The sequence below is a fragment of the Netta rufina genome (assembly GCF_964035555.1).
Source record: "Netta rufina genome assembly, chromosome: 2".
Taxonomy (NCBI): Eukaryota; Metazoa; Chordata; class Aves; order Anseriformes; family Anatidae; genus Netta; species Netta rufina.
Genome location: NC_140124.1, coordinates 107,366,535 through 107,390,469, shown reverse-complemented (window position 1 = coordinate 107,390,469; position 23,935 = coordinate 107,366,535). Strand labels below are relative to the sequence as shown.

General features: G+C 40.0%; 1 protein-coding gene across 1 annotated transcript in view; it reads right to left on the bottom strand.

The window, feature by feature from the left end:
- Positions 1 to 23,935, bottom strand: part of EPB41L3 (erythrocyte membrane protein band 4.1 like 3) — a 64,283-nt gene that overhangs the window by 14,584 nt on the left and 25,764 nt on the right. The window contains exons 4-11 of the mRNA XM_084283214.1: positions 23,329 to 23,371; positions 19,579 to 19,654; positions 18,114 to 18,332; positions 17,688 to 17,775; positions 14,296 to 14,448; positions 11,535 to 11,632; positions 10,174 to 10,349; positions 7,387 to 7,607 (exon numbers count right to left, since the gene is read on the bottom strand). Of these exons, the coding sequence (XP_084139340.1) occupies positions 7,387 to 7,607; positions 10,174 to 10,349; positions 11,535 to 11,632; positions 14,296 to 14,448; positions 17,688 to 17,775; positions 18,114 to 18,332; positions 19,579 to 19,654; positions 23,329 to 23,371 (1,074 nt within the window). The remainder of the gene's footprint in view (positions 1 to 7,386; positions 7,608 to 10,173; positions 10,350 to 11,534; positions 11,633 to 14,295; positions 14,449 to 17,687; positions 17,776 to 18,113; positions 18,333 to 19,578; positions 19,655 to 23,328; positions 23,372 to 23,935) is intronic.

Below are 23,935 nucleotides of genomic sequence, written 5' to 3'. Positions count from 1 at the left end.
AAAAAAAATCGAAATACTTCTCATTCCATTTAAGAATATGGACAAAAGCAGGAGAAAAATAAAATTAACTCCCTCCCCCCCCACAACACTCACTGGGTACAAGTGATAAAAAGGAAACAAAGCACAGCATTGCACAGACTGATCTGTCCCTGCTTTGCTCTGGTAAAATATTGACACCAAGAATAACATTTTAGTGGAGAACCCAAGTGTTGAGGCGTAAATAGAGAGTCAAGTGTAGGTTACTGCAGGCTGAGAAGACAGATCAAATGACGATTTTTGATGTTATACAAGCTTACAGAAAACTATTAAGTAATGAAAGGGCTCCCTAATGCCCTAGATTGGCACATACAAGTTGTTTTAACGTCAGTGAAACCTTTTGTTTTGATTAGTGATTTTCTGTGGTCCTTAGATAATCTAAAGTAACACCAGCAGGCAAGTTAAGGCCAGGACAATATATCTCATCCTCAAATCACATCAGTATGAAACAGGACAAATAGGCAACCTTCTGCAAGACACGGATGATCAGTCTAAGTTTGAATTTCCTATTTTCTGTCATTTCCTGACAACTGCAATGATTATTTTTTTTTATTATTATTATTTTTTTTATGTTTTCACTGCTTTATTCTTTATCATTCATTTCTTCAAATAATTTGTATTACTTGTATGACAGGCAGAAGAATAAGCAGATATTTTGAACTATCGGGTAAGTGCATGAATGCAAGTCAGATGCAATTTTTCAAGTAATAACCACTCACTAGACAGACCACGTTTACTTTTAAATAAATCTGTACTGCCAAAATAGGCTACCTATCTGGTCAGGCTGCTTTCACTAAAACATTACAAAACATTTCTCTGAAAATTGTTTCTTTATTAGCATAGAAGCTCACATCTTTAAAACATAAATAACTGTATGGCAACATGAAAAAAACAACAACAACAACAAACAAACAAAAAAACATCCTATGCATTGTCACTACTATTAAAAGAAAAAGGAATTAATAAACCTAGGCATTTAAAAAGAATTAAAAGATTTGTGTCAAGGCACTGCATTGTGAGTCTGGCATATACTGTGCAGTTGAGAACTTGAAGTTGGTAATATTAGTGAAAAGTCAATAGCAATGCTAGCTACCAAAGTACCAGTGCAGAAACTAGTGAAATCGAAGGGGACAGATCCTGTCTCTGACTGCACAGACTCTGTCCAGATGCACCGTTCAAAGGAGGTTGGAGCTCAACAAAGTATGAGATATGGCCTGTAGCTCTTATAAGTGCCTTCTGCATCACCGTGTGCAATATTTGGTGAGCTGGAAGCACATTTGGGGAAAAATTTCTTTCCCCATAACAGCAGTGAAGTCCTAAATAAGGCATAAAACTTGGTTCATTGTAACATACATGTCTGCTAACAAGCCAATCAAGAGCCATGGAGCAGAAGTCAGCATTACTGGGTTACTTGAAATAAAGACTGTTGCAGAGCACGGAAGGGCCAATTATGAGGTTCAGCAAGGCAGGCGCCCTCAGCAGCAGGGAGTAAGAAAGGTTGAGCTTGAATCAGAGAGGGGCTGCAGTGCACTGCATGGCAGGCAGCCGCTGCTTGTGGTCGTGGGCAGGCGAGGGGCTGGAAGGGAAGAGAAAGCAGCTACCTCCTGAGATGCTGTGGCTGCATGTCCTGTAGCTTGTAATCATAATTGCTGTGATTTGTTTTGCCAATGTAATGCAGACATGCCCAAGTTTAAAACATATTCACTTTCATGCAATATTTTGAACAAGAAATACCCCCTGGATTAGGCACAAGTCTGTGTTGTCTGCCAGAAAGCACTGCCAGAGTAATCACCGTCATAAAAAAGCTACACTAAAAAGCCTATTTTGTACATTTTTATGCTCAATACTTCCTAATTTTACTACGAAAAGAAATGCTCATTTCTGAAAGAAGAGCAGAAAAATGCATTATATAAACACTGCCTCATTATTGCCTCTGGAGCTGGCACTGTATTAATGCTGCTATTGCTATTAGATTAATCCAAGTGCAGAGCTAATGCAAATTGAGACATAAATGCTATCTCAAAGCGAGGACATGAAATGAGACAGCAAAATTTTGGATGCTTTTTATCAGAAATTACATATTATTACTTATTTGTTAGGCATTACAGAGCCAAAAGCATTTAAAGGCAATGTTTTTACAAGATAAATTGATACAACTTTTGGCTTTCCATGAAAAGGAAATGAAATCCTGCACCAAGTCTTACAAAAACAGCAACGGCAGATTTCACAAATGTTTAGAAGCACAAGATATTTATTGAAACCAATAGTGCGATGGCATAGACAAGTGGCCCATACAGTTTTTACAAATGGCCAGCTGGTCTGCAAGTATCTGATCTTGTGTTTTTACATACAAAGCAAAATGTATTGGTGCATTTTGAGGATGAAGGAAAAAAGGAAAAAATCAGAAAAAATGAACTCATTATTTTATTCTGTCAACCAAGAATAACAAGGTACCAGCAAAAACAGAGACCACTTACTCTGTTACTTAATCAAGCAGATTCCTTTCTTCTTCTGGATATATTATTATGTCCATAGCTCTCAGAAGCACTATAGATTCTTCTCCTGCTGTTGGTTTATCATCTGCCTGTGATAACCCTCGTAACTTGAGGCATTGATCTTGGCAGTGCTAATTTAACACTGCAAATGGTAAACGGCCCATGTGGCATGCTCCCGTAACAGCTGTCCCAGTGTGATCTCTCACTGATACATTGGATTTAAGTGTGGGAAAACAATTTAATCATCAGCAGAGATGGGATTAAGGTTTAAAATCCAGATTCAGGTTCTGTTGGACCAGAAAGCCTTTTCTGGACTTGTGATACAGATTATGGCCTCTTACAAAAAGCTAAGCCTGGCTGAATTTTGAACACCCTGAAGTTGGTGAGGGCGCTCATTATTATTGACTAGCTATTTATATAGTGTATATACATTTACATGCATATGTAATTACGCATGAAATTGTACTCCTTTCCCACTATTTAGATGACTATTCTACCATGGCCTAGGATGAACTCATAGTAAAAAAGAGAAATCTTGGTGGGTCAAATACCATACTTCAGAGTTGATTGTTGACAATTTGTTTAGCACAAGTCACTTTGCATCAGCTGACATAGTTTGAACCAAGCCACTTACACAGTGTTGTGCCTAACCCTGGGCCCCAAGCTGCACTCCCAACACAAGGAAAAAAAAAAAAGAAAAAAATAAGGGGGGAAAAAAAAAAAAAAAGAAAAAGAAAACAACCAAAACCAACCCCAAACCAAAAACCCCATCCCTTCTAACATATCAGCACAGACAGAAATGAGGCTCTGAAAGTAGGACCACTATTGCAGCAATCTAACACTGGTTAGGACTGAAGCACTGAACACAAAAAAGAGTGTGTTCGATGCCGAGGTACACACCTCTTCCTCTGAACTGTCACTCAGGTCATTGGCAAGTGAGGCACTCAAGGAGGCCGCCTTGGGCTCCAGGTAGCAGAGGCACATAGCCAGAGGAAAGGAGAGAGTGAGGGCATATGGCACTGAGAAAGAGGCAGAGAGCAGAAAGAAAAAAATGAAGAGGAAGCAAGGCACGAGGGAGGGGGAGCGGATGGGAAGGTAATGCTGCACGCTGGCAGGCAGGAGGTTGGTTTCGGAGAGGTTAGGGAGCGACAGGTAGCCATCGTCATCCAGGAGAGAAGGGAATGACTCGGGAAGTTGCAAGGAGAAGGAAAACAAAGTCCCGCCTTTGCTGGCTTTTTGCTTATAGCCGAAACCCACGTCTTGCTCAGCGGAGCAAACTCTGCCTTTTCTGTCGGAGTCCGGCTCTGACTCCCCGTGCTTTGGAGCACCCTCTTTAGGCGACTCGCAACCTAATGACTTTTTTTGAGCGCTCTCCTTGCATCTCCTGCGAAGCTTTGCTGAAGATGCATGGGGGCCAGGCTGCGAGGATGGCGAGGAGTGGCGTGAGTCAGCGCCAAGCAAAGGTGGCTGGTGACAGAGAAAGAGCAGCAAACAAGGCGCAAAAGCAAAAGGACAAAAAGAAAACTGTCATTAGTTAATTTTCTTCTGTGATGATAAATAAGATATATTTATATATATTATTATAAACAGTACTTTAACACCACAGCTTTTCACTGAGTTAAATGTTGCATGTTCCCATGCTGCACACCACACGCATTAGTAAATAATGGTTATAGATTACAAAAGGCAACTTCTCAGTTCAGCATTTGTCTAGTCATCTGCAGTACAGGACTTAAATAAAAATCTTCATGGCCATTTGTGGAGGTGCAGGTGCTGCCAATTTCCACTTTCTGCACAACTTGCTTCAGATCTTAAGGAGCTTTCAAACGTGAAGTAAATGGATAGCAACAACCTTACTCAAGTCACGAAGAGACAGAATTGGGGCCAGATGCCTTGGAGAACCTCAGTAGTAATTGTTAAGACCCCTAAGGTTTTAATCTGTGTGCCCAAATTCCAGCATTACATTTTTTAAAAAATGCTAGGTCATAAAATTAATCAAAACACATTCTGTTTTTGGCAGGGGTCAGAAGAAACTGTATTAGGTTGATACCTAGCCAAGCAGCAGCTCCTCATCCCACCTCTCCTCATTGCCCAGCCCTGCCCTCACTCTGTGCACCCCACCACACTAGCCCTATGCATGGCCATCTCTGTAGTCAAAAAGTGACTCTTTACCCCTAGGGAAGAGATAAAAAAGTACCAAATGCTTTTGCTACAAATTTTACTACAATGCAGAGTATCCACTACCAACAAACAGGCAAACAGGCCTTGCTTTAATGCACCATTTGTAGGGCATTCATCAGGTCTTTAAGATAATTCAAGACAAAAAAAAAAAAAAAAAAAAAGAAAAAAGAAAAAAAGGTATAAGCAGGGATGTAACTCAGAAGAAGGTACTCGCTTCTTGCTGACATACAACACACTCCCTAGCAGGCAGCCACAGCCAATGTTTAGTCACAAAAAAGCCAACAGTTGCCACCAAAATAACCCCCTATCATAGATCTGTCTCAATGCTGATGGATATTAGGCATTTTGGCCAAAGTCAAGTAGGCGCACTTAGGTAAAGTGACAAACTGGCTCTTTGACCAAACCATAAGTACCTGAGTTCCATCACTGCTCATCTTCCTGAGGAGCTTATAAAAGGCATTTCAATTGCACTCACACTCCAAACTCCTAGGAGTAAAATGACTTCAAAGACAAAACTGCTTTTGTCTGCACAAGACGGTGCAAAATCTGAGCCAACAAGCTGGATCAGAGTTTTATATACAGGTGGCATCAATGATACCTACTAAGCCTAATCTTTACCAGTTATACTAACAGTAGGAATGGGATTTCAGTCCAATATTTCCATGGAGGAGTTCATTCCCCTCCCCCTAATATTTTGCTTCTATCTTTTCTTTAATGGGAACAGGTAAAACAAATGTATATATCTATCAGTTCAGGCATTTTGCATTCCAGAATTAAGCAATCAAAACTGAGTCTAACTTCAACAAATACCTTCTTTGTGAATTTAAGGCAGTAAATGCAAGCCAAAATCTAATGCTGATGGACCCATAGGACTTTATGTGAGCTAAATACATAGAACTTCTCTTTATGTTGTAAAGGCAAAAAAGCCAAAGTAAATTTCTTCTTTGCTAATGCAGACTATTCATTTATGGACAGCTTTGCAGCATTAATATTTAGAATAACTTCTGGTGCTTAAACACATATGGATAAATCAAAGAAAAAATGTCTTAGTGGAAAATCTGCAAACCTACACATATATCTTTAAAACAGAAATGTGATTGCAAACTTGTCCTGTGTTTCTTGAGACCCTATTCTCTTTGTAATAAATAACAAACTGTTGGCAGGTCCAGTGGAAGCAGGACTAAGATCTCTATATGCTTACAGGATTGACATTCTGTTAACAGGTGGTTTAAACAGAACCCACCTCTTGGGGGTTAAAATTCATCCATTTGTGTGTGTTTAACTACCATTTTAGGAAAAGTGTTTTCCTAAAAATAGCTCTATTTCTAGCCATCAATAAGGAACATATGATCTTTGAAATGCAGCTGAACCTCTCCATTGACCTAAATTAACAAACACTTGGAACGGAATTAGTTTCTATTGGATTTTTTCTGCATATTTGATTTTCATCCATGTTTCTCCATGCAGAAACTAATGGAGTTTCAAGGAGACCCTTGTCAAATTTTACAAAGATTATTTTTAATAGCACAATTGCAGCCCACAGTTTCAAAAGAAAATATTTCCTCATCTGCAGTTTCAGTAATTCTGTTTGTTTCCAATTTTTGTACCTTAATTGCAGCTTTTTATTTGAAGATCTGTACCTTTAGCTCATTATATGTACCTTGTTATATGGTAAGGCTAGAAGTTCAGGCTCTCAGATTTACATTCCTAATGAGTTTTCTGGGTATAAAGGTATACATAGTTTTTTCCTCACACATGAAGAGAGTAAATCTTGCACATTCAACAAATGCGTTCCATACAACACATTTTGAATGATATCCCAGATTCAGTATTTCATAGTGTTTGTTTTTTTTTTTTTTTCTTTTTTTTCTCTTCAATGTATAAGAAACAGATGGCAGTTTACACTCAGTCTTTTCTGATTCTACCTTATTTCTCTTCACTATCTACCTCCAAAATACAGCATCTTCTCTGTCCCTCTGATTTACTTTCTTAATATCTCCGTAGATGTAATCCACAGCTGTGTGTTTTATATACATGTGGTGGTGGTAGGATTGGGTTTGGTGACTCACAAATCAAATTTAACAACTGAGTAGAGAATCATCAACAAAAACAGTTTTCTACAGTGAAAATTTCAAAATAGGGAAGTAAATGCTTTTGTAAGCCAGAAAAATGTTTATCATAGTATATTCATACCCAAAGGGAAAAAAATACTCATTGAAATATATGGAGGGAAACATACTGCTATGAGAAGGAAATGAGAAAAATGCAATAGTTTAAAGCACAGAGATATGTACAATGACACAGAACTACTTTGTTGTCCTGTCAAGAAATAGAAAACCTGATGCCCATACTAATGTCAAAATACAACTGAAGACCAAAAGAGCAAAACCTGCACTTCTAGGCTATTTTCTGAATATTTCATAAAGAGCTCCTGATAAATTCGTTTGCTTTTTCCAAAAGCAGTCCAAGGCAGGAATTGGCTTTTACAACATCATGCAAAAGGATCATACAAATATACAAATTGATTCAAGACATGTATATACATACACAAACAACTGTGTATATTTTATGTTCCTCTTACTGGATTAGGTATCTTCTCCCTCCCTAATCATTCTGTGCTGCTCCAAGCGCTGTCCAGGCAGGTCAGTTTAACAAAAAAACCTAAAAACTCTACCTTTGTATCATGGCGTATTGCCGAGACTGGGGTGACTTCCTCTTCTCTTTTCTTTTTGCCCTCTTCATCATCTTTTTCTTCTTCTGCCTTTTTCTCTGGCGTCACAGTGGTTATCAAGTTGGTCTGAGAGATGCCCTTTGTTGTGGCGTACTGGCCAGTACCAACCTCTGCAGCAGACACAGAATCCTTCATGTATATTTCATGGTTTTCATTCACTGATGCTAAAAGCAAATATTTAAAGAGGGAAAGTCTGAAATAGCTTTTGCTGAGAAGCTGCATAAAATTAAAAAGCTGGGTTAGTAAAACATTCAGATATTGCTGAAAACACAACTATGTCATGTGTCAGGAAACCAGAAGCATGTGCATACATTTAAATAAACTGTTTACGTGAAATAAAGCTTTTATATGCATAAACATATATTATGGATGTGTATACACACATTACTGTAGCTAATGTGTGCATTACACAGTTGTTAAATGTTAGCAAGCCATTGTTATTGTAGTAAAACATCAGAGAAAAAATAATGCATTGCCATATGTATCCGGCAGAAAACATACAGAAAAACAGCTATGACATCAGCCGAGGAAGAGTGTTTTTTTTTTTTTTTTTTTTTTTTGAAATCCGTCAGAATATAGCAATACAGATCAAATGCAGGGTAAGTAATGCACCGTATTGTAGGAAATGACAATACTGATGTAACACACACAATACTTGAGAATCAAGAAAGGTCATCTTTCTATTATCAGATATTGAAGTCCGTCAATTCACTGAGCTCATTGTCCTAAAAAAATCTGAAAGGAATATTTTAGGATGTAAATGCTTGACAATTCAGCAAACTTAAACATATATAAAGGATTTTAAAATAAATAGTAAATTTACAGATAGAATGTAATTAGTATATTAATATATACCTAGATCCTGCTCTTCACTACTGTGTAACCAATTTCAAATTCACCAGGACCATTCAAATGTGCAAAGTGACTTGCGTGCATAGCAAACCACAGGGCCAAGATCACAGCGTAATCGTAATGCAGAACATTACTGGCATGTTTGTGTTACAGTAACAACATTAGTGAACGAATCATAAGCATTAATTAAAAAACAAACAAACAAAAAAAACCTCTCTTCCCCATTTGCACTTAGGCAAATTAGCATAATAAAAACCTTGCAGAGTCTAACAAAAGCTTGAAAAAAGCTTTCAGATATCTTGTCTCTTGGGTATGAGCTCAGGAGGCGGGAGAGAGCAAAACGAGTAGAGGGAGACATCTTGTTTAGATGTTACAAACAAAATAGTGCACAAGGGTAATTTCTGCTTTGAGACACATGCACAGCAATCAGGTCACCAGTTGCTTGGTAACAAGCAAGAAGCACATCAGAATTAGAGGATTCCAAAATAATTAATGACAAGCAGCATCTTTAGGGGGAGAAAAGAAGGCTCGTCACCCATACTTTTAAATCATGGTTTCTCCCCCTCCCCACCATCAGCTATATTCATTGCAATTCATCGGTCATATTCCGCAGGAGAAATCACTTTTTTTTTTTTAAAGTTTGTAAAGATTCTAAGTTTGGTCTCAGTATTTTTTTTTTCTACAAAAATAAATTGCAACCTACTTTTAATCAATATCTGACAACAATAACAGCTGATGAAGTAGCTGAGACTGCATCCCATGTTGGTATAATCTAAGGAGCAGCAAAAACTTGACCTTTGTGAACCACAGAGAAAGAGAGAGGACCTACTGTTAACCTGCACGTTACTTTCCATCTTACACCCTCAAAAGTGATGTACATACATAGCCCACTAGGACTCTTCAGAGTGAGGTACTAGTTAACAAGCAGGAGTTATTACTCTCTGGAGGGAAATAACTCATTTATGAGTTTTAACATATACTTGGACAAAAAACCAGTATAGGGGAAAAAAACAAAAAACAAAAAACAAAAACCAACTAAATTAAACAAAACCCAAACAATTATTCATGTAAAGTCACTGAAGCCAGACTTGCTCTGGAGGGCAAGCCCAGTCTGACAGATTTGAGTACCTTGAACTTCTCCCAGGCTGGGAAGGGATCTGTAGGGGTGAGGCCAAGGAATAAGGCCCATGAAGAGTATGCTCCCAATAACATCCTCCAGGCAAACATTTTGTAACTGCAGAAGCAGTAAATTCAGGACATTATTTATCTGTATCCTGCTCATGGCAACCGGTGGGCCACCTTCCTGATGCCCCTCAGTCTGGTCTTTATCTGCTTTCTCCCTCCTGGAAGGGAGCAGCAGTCATGGGGCAAGGACTTGCTTTCCTGCTCATCTCTTTGGGTCTCCTTGGCTCCCCAAGTGGGACATGGCTCCTGAAAACCACTGCAGGCAGTCATTTATAAAAAGGCTCCATGACAACACAGAAGATGTGTTGTGGAAAGCTAGCAAGCTTTGTAGGGCTACTTGACGCCTATCCTGTTTCATCTGAGACATTTTCCTGCTGCTTTACCCTCTACTGCCTGGGTGAACATTCCCATTGCAAGGCCTCATGAACCTAATTTCGAAGTCCAGCTATGCAGACAAGTGTAAGTACTGCCTCACTTCCCACACAAGCTGTATGCTGCACAGGTCATTAGGAGCAAAAGAGCCAGCTGTACTGACACAGCCTCCATCCCCGGTACGCAGCAAACGTGCAAGTACTCACATTCTCCTCTCAGCAGAAGCTCAAGGGATATGAGATTACAAGAGGTTTACATCTAATTTAAAGCAGTGACCACGGTGACTTTAACTTCTGAAAAAGTCAGTTAAGAGGACCTTACCCCCATCTAAGCTGCGGGACATAGTATAACGTTTACTAGAAGACCGCTCAAAGTAAGGCGCGGGCCGGTCTATGAGCGCACTGGCTCTTCTTGTCTGAGCCTGCGTCCTGCCACTGTAGCGAAACTTGGAGCCCAGCGTCAGGAACTTCTTTGGAGGTGCTTCAGGTAGCAGGAGCCTAAAACACACCAAGACATACAGGAATTACTCCACTTCCTCCACAGATCAGTCTACTGCTTCTGCAGAGGGGAGAAGACCACTGCTTCACATCATTACCCATTGGGACCTATGTCTCACAGGTCCGTGTTAAGAAAGAGATCAAATAATGCCTCACATACAACATTACAACATCATTTAGCTAAAGTGCTAAGACCACAGGGAAATATTCATTCATAGGGATGCAAACATTTTTCAGGTCAGAGCCTTCCCACACTCTGTATTTTGGCTACAGCATTTGCTGAAGTTTGCTCCATGCTCCTGCTATGGAGTTTATGCTTTAAAAATTGATTTTCCATGAAAAATCAGAAACACCCAGAAATGCACAATTTCTTTTTAGATCTTGTGATACTAAAATAGCATTTCATATGAATCTACAGACAACTTGAACCAACAGTTTTAAGAAAGGAGAGAAATTCTTCAGTCCTCCCAAAAATCTTGAGAGGGAAACACTGGACACTCTCTCATGCCATTGAAAAGCTTCCCATTTTGGGTTCTCATTGCTAAAAATCTCTTTGCTGACTATCTTAGCACAAACTAGTTACTGCATTTATTCTACTATCCCAAACTTTTCTCAAGTCATCATAGATGACAAAAGCATAGCTGCTTATGCATAGTTGCAAAATTCCTCAGTAATATAAAAATTACAACCATGAATTGCTTATTCTACATGACTAAATATTACACCACTACTTACTGTTTGTATCTTCATATGTAATTAAGTCAAAATCTCTCTTTTTTTTTTTTCTTTTTAAACACATATATCCCAGTATACACATACATATATATATTTTAACACATATGTCCCAGTAACTTTACATACGAGTTGTTCTACCTATACAAGTGTAGAAGAGTCCCATGGCTTTTTAAGTGTAGTGACCGACAACATCATGGCACAGATAAAGCAAAACAATTAATTAGAATCATATGGTGATTTTAAACATTCAGTATCTAACTGAAATACTATGAAAAAAAATGGGTGAAACATTTCACATTTGTAAGGAGCAATAATCATCTTTTCTTGTCTGCTCAGAGGCACCTCTTGATCAAAATGACAATTTGCTTTGAAGGGTTTTGTCTCTGCTAACAAGATTGTTCTTTTTTGTTGCATTTTATGGCACACCTTTAGGAAAAGAAATTGACATACCTGAAAAATGTATGGTGCTCAACACACACTTTCCATAAGCGCTTTGCGGCGCGATGGTTTGGCAGCTTAAACCCAATAGTGCTTTCAAACTGCTCAAACTAGGTGGGAAAAAAGAAAAAGTACACATTTGATGTGGTGCATCTATATTTACAGAATCACAGAATCACAGAATTTTCTAGGTTGGAAGAGACCTCAAGGTCATCAAGTCCAACCTCTGACCTAACACTAACAGCCCTCCACTAAACCATATCCCTAAGCTCTACATCTAAACGTCTTTTGAAGACTTCCAGGGATGGTGACTCCACCACTTCCCTGGGCAGCCTGTTCCAGTGCCTCACAACCCTTTCAGTGAAGAAGTTTTTCCTAACATCTAACCTAAAACTCCCCTGGCTCAACTTAAGCCCATTCCCCCTCGTCCTGTCACCAGGCACGTGGGAGAACAGGCCAACCCCCACCTCGCTACAGCCTCCCTTGAGGTACCTAAAAAGAGCGATAAGGTCACCCCTGAGCCTCCTCTTCTCCAGGCTGAACAAGCCCAGCTCCCTCAGCCGCTCCTCGTAGGACTTGTTCTCCAGGCCCCTCACCAGCTTCGTCGCCCTTCTCTGCACCCGCTCAAGCACCTCCATGTCCTTCTTGTAGCGAGGGGCCCAAAACTGAACACAGTACTCGAGGTGCGGCCTCACCAGAGCTGAGTACAGGGGGACGATCACCTCCCTAGCCCTGCTGGTCACACTGTTAAGATTTAGATAGTATGCACAGGTACACAGGTTCATCTTCAGGTACACAGGTTCATCTTCATTTCCTCTGTCTATATCATCTCTTTGCAGTCTCATGTATATAACTGTATATACACATACTCCAGACTACTGTCTGGGAAGGAAACTGTGAGTAGTAAACAAAGGCAGCTTTTGGGGATTGCTTTTTTTGGTGAAAACTTAGATAATGAGGAAGAGGTTTTTGATGCTGACAGTGATGTTTTATGCACTATAGTAACAGAGATCAGTTAAGACTTGGGAGAGTTCTGAGGGGAAGAAAAAAAAAAAGCTAACAAAAACATTTAAGTGCTTTAACCGTAATGTTTCAAATTCACCAGTTTAAAGAACAGTGGGAAGCCTGATAATAGCCTGGAAGGGAGCAATAGTCTCCTGGGACTGGTCTGGTCTCACACAGCCCTATATTAAGGAGAATTACAGTGAAAGAACTAGAGTTAGTAAATCACAGTATTTTTAGCTAATTTAGCTCCTGGGAAGGATGAGAAAAGGAACAGGTAATTGAAAGAGTTGGCTGGGGACACTAAGTGACCTCTTTGGGTTGTGCTGCAGATTTATATTCCAGATGCAAAAGCTGTGACAGCTACAACTGCTGTAACATGTTGATGGCTACATGCAGATAGCTGAGTAGGTGAAATAGTGTTGCTGTGATTGGGGAAAGGTAGGCAGAAGGGCACTTGTAAGGAAGCCTGGATCTCTATGGGGAACTGACAGAGAGAAACATGGCAGGAAACAGCAAAACAATAAAGATGATAGAAGCAACACATGAGATGGTGAATCACATTATCATCAAATGTGATTTCAAATGGACTGCATTAATCATTTTGCAGAAGTAACTATGACCTGGTCACAAGAAGCTACATACCAAGACCAGCAGAGCTCAGTAGGAAATCAGTGGTGGAGAGCTTGAGTACAGATATTGGGAACATCAGTGGCTATTCGATTTTTTTTTGTCTTTTAAATTAAATTCAAGACTGCAAAGTTGGTGAATAAGACCGTGTCTGCTGTGAGGCAGAAGATGTAGGTTTGTGGATTTTGGTTTATAGCACTACAACTGCTCAAGCCCTGATGCTGGTGGTGGCGCCAATAGATTTCCCAGGTCAGTTATGAAGCCAGTACTAGAGACATTGGCTCAGGACTCCCAACTGCCATATTACATTAAGGGAGAAATGCAATCCTCAAAGGGAGAAATGCAGTCCTCAACCAGGTGATTTCTGTCCTCCTATATAGCTACAACCTCTAAAATGGATATATATGGATTTTTAATCCATCACAGTCCGATTACTATGTCAGAAGTTCAAATGGAGACCCTTTTGTTTATGATGATCTTGAACTCTTCCTGGGATTTTTGCTAAGATTTATCATCTTATTTCTGTGTTAGTGTATGCTTGCCACATGAGGTAGACAGACACACGTTACCAGCGCTGTATTTGCTATGCATGCGGCTGAGCCACGAGAGGGCACTCACTGTACGAGATTTCACAACACCTTCTTACGTGTTAGAACATGAGCTCCTATGGGCCTGGAAGGGCTGATGCATGTAGCTACCAAAAATGCTGGGGGACCCCATATTTAGACCCCATATTTACTAGTCTGATATGCTTTCAAATTTGGTATGTCCTGTTCGCATCTTACTGTGTAAGATGAATAGACACTAATTTAATATACAACATGTTGGTGGATAATGAGCACTCCATGGATATGCAATACATTATTTAAATGCCCAAAGTATTCATAACATGGATTAGCTTTTTACATGCAGATAACCATATTTACTGGTTACATTAGTTCATGGATGTAAACAGAAAAACACCAAAGATTTTACCTGTATTTTAAATAAAGTATTTACCTACTCTTTCCTAAGAAAATCAGCACAGATTAAAAAATATAAATGAAAAGGAATGTTAAAGGGCTGTAAGACATGACAAATCAAAAAATCAATGAGAACACAGGTTTTTGGAAAAGGTTCATTCACTGAAGGATGCCCTTACCTCCCCCGGTCGGATTTTGATGTAGAAGTTGTTCCTCTTGTAGGAAATTTTCAGAACCTTTGGCCAGGCAAATCTATTTATTCTGAGTCGGTCTCGATATATTAAGAGGCCACTTGCGCAAACACCTAACATGATTTCCACTCCTTCAGAATCCTAGAAAAGCAAGCAATATACTTTTTGAACACTTCTCTCTTCAAATCCCATAGTACTATAGATTCTTGTCTACTGTGCTTCTGTCTGAGCTACAAATCTGTAATGTGTCATCTACAGTGACCTTATTTCTGAGAGCTACACTACTCATTGACCGCATTCATGCAAGTAATAGTAAGGTTGGGCAGGATCAGAACCTGAGTGTTGTGGAAGTTATCTCATCTTTTAGAAAGACTCCAAAAGCAGGGGGTTTCACTTTATGTGGTATTAAAATAATGATATTAACAATACAGAACACTTTAATACTTCTTAAGCATCATTAAGATAAATACGAGATTGAAAGTAAGTAGGACTGTATACACATTTACCAGTCCCAGCATCACCCATTCTGCATGACTAAGCCTTGTGAATCAGACAGATTTTTTTTCTCAAAGTCAATCTTCAGTGTTTACCATCACCACTAGCCTGTTAAATTGTATTTTTTTTTTCATTTAGTTAAGTACTAATAGTTCTAGAGAAAAGAAATGTCCTCCTTAAAGCACAGAGTCCTCTGGTAATTATTTTAAAATAACTTAATGTTGTAAAAGTCAGTTATAGAGATGTCATCGTATGATAATCATGAAATGAATTAATAATTTTCTGCTATTTTTCCAAACATCTTCTAGGCACATAGTGAAAGTTTAATTATATTTTAAGATGAGCACAAAGGCACACATGGCTAGATGAAGAGCCTATAGCACAGCTTGAATTAAAAAAAAAAAAAAAGGATGCTTTTAAAGTCAGAGACACGACAATGAATTAGTGCCACAAGGTCACTCCACTGTTAAAAAACATGTATCAATAAAGGATGTATGCTTCTACAATGATGGTATAACCCCCCAAAAGATATCTGTTTTCTAAATAAGGCTCTCGTGATAACATCGTGAGGTACTGCAGAAGAGAGAAAGTTATTTTTTTCAGCTGACTTCAGTTTTACAATTTCCTAAGGAAAAAGTAATGTTTAAATACAGTGAATACATTTTTTTAAATGAAGTCTCATTGCCTGTGATCACACTGACTGGAAAACGCTTGAAACACGTACATGCTCAAATATGGCACGTAGCTGCAGCTGAAAGGGACTGTTTCTTTTGTTATATTTTCTTAAAACTTTCCTGAGAAATGTTTCCTTTCTTCCTCTTCACCTTTGCGGCAGACCTCAATCCATTCAAGGCTTCTTTTGTGTTTTTTTTTTTTTGGTGTCAGAACTGCTTTTCAATGTGATACTACTGGCGTAAAACAAAACCCGAGTACGAGGAGAATTTGGCTGTTTTTCAGGAGCCATGCAGTTGCACAGAACACAACGCTCTTTGCTCTGTCGTCTGAGGCACAAGATGCTGAACTGCACATACCCATAGCTCTGCATACGAATGGGAGGTTTTGTCAGAGTGCTGACAGCCCAAAGGACAAATCTATCCATCTGAACACATTCTTAATTGTAGCTCTGTGCTAGGTAATTGAGAGCTAGTTTTAACAGCAGTTGGCAAGTCCAGCATCTGTTGAATAACTTGGATACCTGCACAGCCTTAATGACTTGACGTTGACACAGAGACATCTGCCACTGAACGACTTCAAAAAGGCATCCATAGAGACGCTGGTCCCACAGCCTGATACTATCCCATCTCACCACCAGGCCTAATTAAAACCAACTGCTGCTTCTCATGCAGATTCTAGTTTTCCTACTTTTAGCTCGGTTTCCAAAATTATCATCTGATTTCTTACTCTACGACAGACCCAATGCATTACCAGTGCAGCTTTCTCTATTAAGAATATCACTTTAGAAAGAGATTGGCTTGACTAACAACTTCGTTTGCTCTGAGTCTTTCAATATGAAGAATAGAACAGTAAAACTAGACACTGATATTTTGTAGGAAAAAAAAAAAATAAGGTTATCTCAGGACATCCTATCTTAAATTTCTCAGCCATGCTATGTCAGATTTTCGGTAATGAAGCTTGTAACATATTTAGAGCAGAACTCACTTTGTTGCTGTTCTGCAGATTTATTTGAGTTGGACAAAGGGTGTTGAAAAAAAAGCTACTGAGTGACATTTATCAATCCATTTCTATCTCTGTTCCAAAGGTGCCTCAAGATTTTGTACCTATCTGCCATTCACAGGAAAAACAGTGGCATGCCTCCTGGTCAAGTGCTGCCCATTGAGCCATACACATATTTTTCATTTTCAGTGGAGGCAATTAACAGAACACAAAAGATTACCTTGAATTCTGTAACACACATGCACAGATCCTATGAAGTGCTCCAGGGACACGGTTGCATGCCCTTTCAAGATCCAAGCTGCAAATTTATCTCGGTTCTTGAAAGGATCTGCTGCAGCATAAAAACAGGCTCAAAGCAATTTGACCTTTACAGAAAATGCAGCACTCTCCACAGCTCAGGAGTCTTTGTTCAGTACTCATTGCCAAGGATGCTTGCTAACCTCAGAGATGTTAAAATCCCTCAACCTTACTTTGAAAAGTGAAAAAAAAAAAAAAAAAAAAGAGTGAAGAATGAAGTAATTATTTATATGGAGAAAAAAAGAAAGCCACAGACAAACAGAAAGCTGGCAGGTGGCTTTCCCAAGCCACAATAAGCATGATCATTTTTTTGTTTCTATCTTAACCTGCTGATGATTAGAGAAACCACCTCATCATGGGAGAATGCTTCCAGCGGCATTACTTCCCTTCCAGTCAACTGCAACAATGACACTTCAGAAGAGAGACCAGACGCTGTCTCCCTATGACTATCAATCTGGTTAGGTTTCCAGCACAGCTAAATAATTGCTTCAGAATTATTTGCAGTGTTAGAAATGATCTGCTTATTTAGCCAAGATACCATACGTGGCCTTATTAGATTGAAAAATGTAGCTGAATGAAAATGACAATTGATCACTCTTTGGACAGCTTCTAAAATCCTTTTTCATTACTGTGTCCATCCAGTATTTTTTTCCCATGGATCTGGTTGTTTAACTAACATAAAATGTTGATGTGCAACATCTCTGAATCTATAGGCTAAATTATGTTACAGTTACAAGAAATATTTATGATTATCCCAGGAGCCACCTTTCCTCATGTTTACCGGTGATTTATTCCCAATCTGCCTGTCCCAAACTAGAAAGAATAAATCAGGCTGTCCATGCATATTCAAGTACTATGCCAGATGAGAAAGATGACAGTTGTAGGCTCCCTGCTGGAAGAACTGTAGTCCATACCTTAGCATGATGGAGATCTACTCCATACATTGATAACTTCTTGGCATTCTCCAGAAAATGCATCTCAGCCTCCGCAGGTGTCATTCCCCTGAGGAAAATCAACCAATTCTAGCATCAACATTAAGGAAACAGAATATGAATTAAAACCCAGCACCTGGAAAACATTTTCAGCCTGTCACAATTGAAGCTGTATTCCTTAAATAGCATGGTACCTATTAGAGCTGAAGCTCTGGTGAAAGCACTGTTATCTTTCATGATTTTTTGTTATCTCTTCTCTAACTGAAGTCACACAGAGAGAAGTCACATCCAAAAAGTACTTTTATGAAGTACTGTCACTTCAGAAGTACGTAACAGCAGGTTTCAACGTGTTCTTATGCTTCAGGATGTACCTGAAGGCAGGCTACAGCCTCCATCCATCCATCTTACCTGTGGCTCTTGTGCAGCTCGATCACCTTATCTTCCAGCTCCTTAGTGTGATTTGGCGCAAAGCGAAATTCGCTGACGTAGTCACTGCCATACTCGTCGGGGTCGTAGTCGCCGAGCTCAGACTGCACGGTGTAGGAGCCCAGCAGGGCAAGCGTGACAAAGGAGCAGGGCAGCCTGCCAGACACGATGTCGTCTCTCAGCTGCAAGCAGAGGTAGTACCTGCAGGGGAGCACCACCACCACTCAGACAGGGCCCGCCAACAACAGAGCAGCAAGGAGCCAGGGGTCCTCTGCTGATGGGCAGAAAACTCCCAAACTCAAGGTTTTTCAGGCATTAGCAAGGATAATGAGACTTAAAACCACCCTTTGCCTAACTTGTGGGTAGCAATGCTTAATTAATCTTTAAAAAGCTGCATGGAGATTTCTTAATAAAATGGGTTGCTATTTTGTTTTGTGACCCAGATGGAGAATTACCCCATCGGTTTCTGTAATAAATCACTGAGATATATTGCTAACTGGTAACTTTTTTCTTTAAGAATAAATAATGTTCCCTAAGGGGTAGCTGAACTCCAAGCAGTTCAAAAGATGTCTCCTTAGCAAACTGTGAAGCTTTCTCAAAAACACACTTAAATGGTACATGCAGTTACAAGCACAATGACAAGCAGTGCAAGGGATCACCAGATAGAAGAATCCAGAAATAAAGTGAAGCGTGTTGGCTTCGTGGTTAAGGCACAGAGTTCCCTCAGGAATTTAAGGGTGAGAGAGAGCTCCTGAGTCCTCCACAAGGTTTGCTACAAGCCTGATGACAGTGTGCCCTTGTTCAGAGGTCAGGTACGATTTTTGGTGTAACAACCAACATGGCTTACCCTAACATGGAGCTGATGGAGAACTCAGGTGGGTTAGGAGGAATTTGGAAATGCTCCCAAACTGCAGATATAGCCTCTGTGTCTTGAACCCAGTTACACACACAAAAAAGAGCAATCCTTCCCTTCAGCAGAGGTGCAGGTTGCAGAGCTAATTGACTTTGTTACCACCACACTCACCATACTGTGCACACCAACAACACACCTAGCCAGTGACACATAAAATTGACATGCATGCTCATTCTCATCCCCTTTCTTTCCCTTCACAGTTATAATTTTGCTGACAATAAAATCTTGTTACCACAGACAAAAATGGGCATTGGGCATCTCTGTGAAAATTCGAATCAACTCTCAAGAATATGCATATTGGAAAAGCTTGATTTTGAGGTTAAATTGTAAAAAATAAAGTTGTCTGAGCTCAGAAAACTAAACACTGTCCACAGTGTCTTTTCTGCCAAAGCATCACATATTTTCCGTAAGCTCGTAAGAGAAAGAAAGCCAATGGGAATACAAAACATTCCTTTTCTTGGATAATTAGAGCGTAAGCACTCTCAGAAACAGCTTTTCAGCCCCTTCTAGAAAGGTATTTAATGCTTTAAACACCTGGTAATATCTTCAGATAGCTGGGCAGGGTCTGGAGGGTAGAATTTCACATTAAATGCAAACTGCCAAGCACCACCTGGAAGAGAACACATGTTTACTGAAAGTACAGTGTAAGTGCAAATGAAGATGTTCATGCTGTTCAGTTACCAGCAGACTTACAAATACCCCAGTGAAGAAATTCATAAGAACAGGACATAGAATCTTTTTCCTGTATATCTTTCTGAAGATACTACTTTCCAGTCTCATAATTACACTGTTAGATCAGATCTTACAGCTCTTTTCTTATTTAGTAAGATTTTCACTGAAGCAAGGGCTCTAAGGGAGTAGCAATTTATTGCTAATATTTAGGAAAATTCAGTCTGAAAACAAAAAAAAAAAACAAAAAAAACCCACAAATGTTTACTGGAATTAACCATCTGAAAACACAGCCTATACATGTATTAAAACTAAAAACCCAGAATGCAGGCACTGGAAACACAGCAAGCTAGGGTTCACTCAGGCAGCCGACTGGGGTGATGTGCTGGATGGGCACTGCCCAGGGCAGCTCAGCCGCATCATCTCAGGGTGCTGCCTCAGCACATAGCTCCTGCTGCCAGCAGGCAGAAATCATTGTGCCGACAAAACTGCAAGGACAAACACAGGCACCACGGCTGAAGAAAAAGGCCTTAAGCACAGAACACCAGGAAATTCCCAGTTAGTAATTTTGGTTGATTTAGATCACCCCTGGGATAACTGGTTTGCATCACTGCAAATATTTAGTGAAAAGCGTTTTGGAGTGCTACTTTTAGATGTTGTCCTGAAAGAATACAAAGACTGAAAACCAGAAAGTGTTGAATACAGCAATGTAAATATGAATGCTGTTATTTAGAAATGGAGAGGTTATACTAGTGCATGTCTCTAAAGCAAATGAAAAGCAGTAACAAAACCGCAAACCAGAATATGCTAACAAGCAACATGGTGGTATCTTGTGAACAGGACTTTCTCTGAGCCCTTTGTTGCAGGATACACCTCTTCATATGCAGTTCTACTGTAAGGTACAGTATTTCTGCAGTCAAGAAACCAAAGCCAAAGTAAAGACATCTCAGTTTTCTGAAATGTGTTGCCATCTAATTACAAATCTAACTAGGCATAAATCTTTCGAAAGGTCCCATATTGGCTGTGTAATGACAAAATGCTCATGAATGCTGTGAAAAATAGGATTCCTCCTTATAAACACTTCAGAGCAAGGTTTTCCCATATCTTCGATCCAGAAGTACCCTATGCCTAGGTAATTCCCAATGAACATGGGTCTTGGTGGTGTATCTGGAACACTCTGTGGTATAAGAAGCTTATATTCTGGGCAGAGTGAACATCTGCTTGCCTGGAAATGCTGTAAGGTTTTCCCGATTGGATGTTTGGGAGTATTTACTTAGAGACTTCAAGGAAATCTCATCCTATCCAAAGTCCCATTTGCTATGGTCATACATGAAAACCCAAGAAAACCAGCTGTATGCACAATGAGTCTTTGATGGTTACCATCAGGGTTTCACCTCTTGCTGAAATTTTCAGGCTCCTTATTCCAAGACCTTTTCCACTCCCTTGCACCATAAAACCTGGTGGAAGGAAGATTTGGCCGGCAGTGAGGATGGGGCACGGTCCAACTGCTGCCCCTCCCAGTGGAGGGCTGGGGGGCCTCAAAAACCACAGCCTGAAAATCTGTGCCCATGCCTCCAGCACACACAAAGACAAATGAAACCGACTTTATAACCCTTGGGAGCACGGCCAGTTAAGGTGACTAAGTAAGAAGCCCTCTTCCTGAACTACAGGGGCTAAAATAAAACATAGTGGGTTAAAACTAATGGGGTGTGAACCAGAGGCTGTAAACACAGCAATGACCTTGTTTCTTAGACACTGGAATGAAATCTCCTGTTTGCAGGGGAATCAAGAATATCTGAGTGCAGTACAGCACTGAGTAAAAAGGATGATATATGTATTTATTTTTTTTACCTTTCATGAAAAGTATCATGCATAAGAGTCCTACTTTTCCACACTTCTCTTGTTCCAAACTTCTACAGTGAATTCTCCAGAGCAAGCAAATTATCACTGTCATCTCCTGCAAATACAACTGTCCCCAGCTCCACGTCCAGGACTAGACTTTTCTGCCCTGGTTCTCTCTCGCTGTCACTATCTTTCACTATCCAACTCATGGCTTGGGCACATATTAAATGCATTTCACATCAGCAGTTTGAAGCTGAGCTGCTTTACTTGCATTGACAATCAGCATAACCTGACTCAAGAAGGTCTACAGCACCTTTCTCTCCAGAGCCACCTTCTCCATGGACTGGAAAAAGGCACACAATGGAGCACAGATTTTCATTGTTCTTCATTGCTGATCATTTAACTCGTAATGAAAATAATACTGGTGGAAAGGTGCAGTTGCTCAGAGAAGCGGAGGAAGCTTTGCAGTCAGTGTCAAGTAACCCTTTGAATTACGGAGAGGGGAATGACTCATTTGCGAGACCTGATCCAAAAACTGTGAACCACCAGATGTGTTTGCTTGTAAAAGCACAGGTGCTAGGTTCAAAACGTACAAAGACAAAAATACTGAGGTTTTCCTGCCAAAAAAAAAAAAAAATAAATAAATAACACACACAAACATTTAATCAATTTGAAAAAGTGAGGGTGAAAAAAAGGCAGGTCAAGTTTCAAGCCTGGCAGCCCTGACACAGTTTTCCTTCCAGACATTTTTGAATTTCTAATGCAGCAGACAGCTAAATTTAACAACGGGGCTTTTTAAAATATTCACGTGAAGCAGAAAATTGACTGATTCTCTGCAAATTGAATGGTCACTTTAGAAGCAAAGTTCAAGCTTTTGACATGCAGGAAGGAAAGATATTTTAGAGCACTATCTTTGCATCATTAAAACATTTCAATGTGGAGCACTAACTAGTGTTCCTGGATTTCATATAAATATCAGTAACATAAAGAAATAACTTATATCATAGTCCCTAGGGTTACGTCGTTTAATGTCAAACTTCATGTTTTTGCATCTCTGCAAATGTCAAGTTGTTTTCAGTAATGGAATTTCATGTGTTACGAGCCTGAGTAACTGCCTGAACTCTTTATAGGGTAAACACGTGGGTAATTCTTGTTCCAGAGACAGGATGAAGATGACTCTGGAACTTCAGCTCCAAGATGAGGTTTCATCACACCAGGGGGAAGCAAGCTCTGTGCTGCCTTATACACTGAAAGGTGGGGACAAGGGGGCTATGGCCCCAAACCACTTGCCTCGTAGCCCCCATGAGCAGGGGGCCAGTGCGTGGAGCACTCATACCACAGGGACATCTAGTGGGGCAGATCTCTTGCCCATCAGCGACAGGACACCCCCACCTTTCCTATGGATGGCTCTTGGAGGGGTCGTGACCACAGTGGAATGAGTGATACTACAGAGCTGTAGTATCTCTTCCACTGGGATCTTCCAGCTTGAGACACCACATTGGGGTCACCAGCCTTGTCCCTTTGTTACAGTGGAGGCTGGAGTCAATGACAGAAGAGGCTTTGTAGCCCACCAAGCTTCTGTGAGGCAGATTTCCATATGTAAGAGACCACACTCATGGAGAAACGAAGGCCATGCCTAGTGCCAGCTGCAGAAACAGATGAAACAGTATGGAGGGAAAAAGGATTTTTTTCAAATTTTGGGGTCTAGGTACACCAGAATTTTTTTTTCCAGAATCCCTGAAAAAAAAAACACACAAACAATAACAAACTTACTTCGGATCTGCTTTTTGATTTCCTTGGCAGGGTCCAACCAATTCTGAAAAGAAAATGTTTCCTTTTTTCAATTTGAATCAGAAAGTACAATCAACATAATTTCTAAAACAGTGCTATGAGACAAAGCTAGAAAACCTGCACGCCCACCCCTTCCTCTTTGGAGCAGCAGTAAGCAGGGATAATGGTGACTTTTAGGATGCAGAATCCAGATTGTTTCTGACCTTCCCAGAAGGTGGGGGGGCAGGGTTGAAATTAACAAACAAACAAACAAAAAATAATAATAAATCCACAGAAACCTTTTTTTTTTTTTTTTTTTTCTAGTGTATCTTCTGGTATAACGCCAATTGAATTTCTACAAGCTTGTTAGTTTTTTAATTTTTTTTTCTTGAATTGTGGAAGGGCTGCATGTGTTGAAAAGCTTTGTCACAGACACACAAGCGTGCCATAGGTCACTGCACTGTTTGTGACCCCCTGCTAGCATGAGGGCATGATGGAGCATGGGGGGACCTGGGACAGAGTTGTGGCCCAGACCACCCCCATCCATGCCATCTGAGGCTGGTGGCTAGGCAAGAAGATAGCACATAAAGGCAGGTGAGGAGGTGGGGGA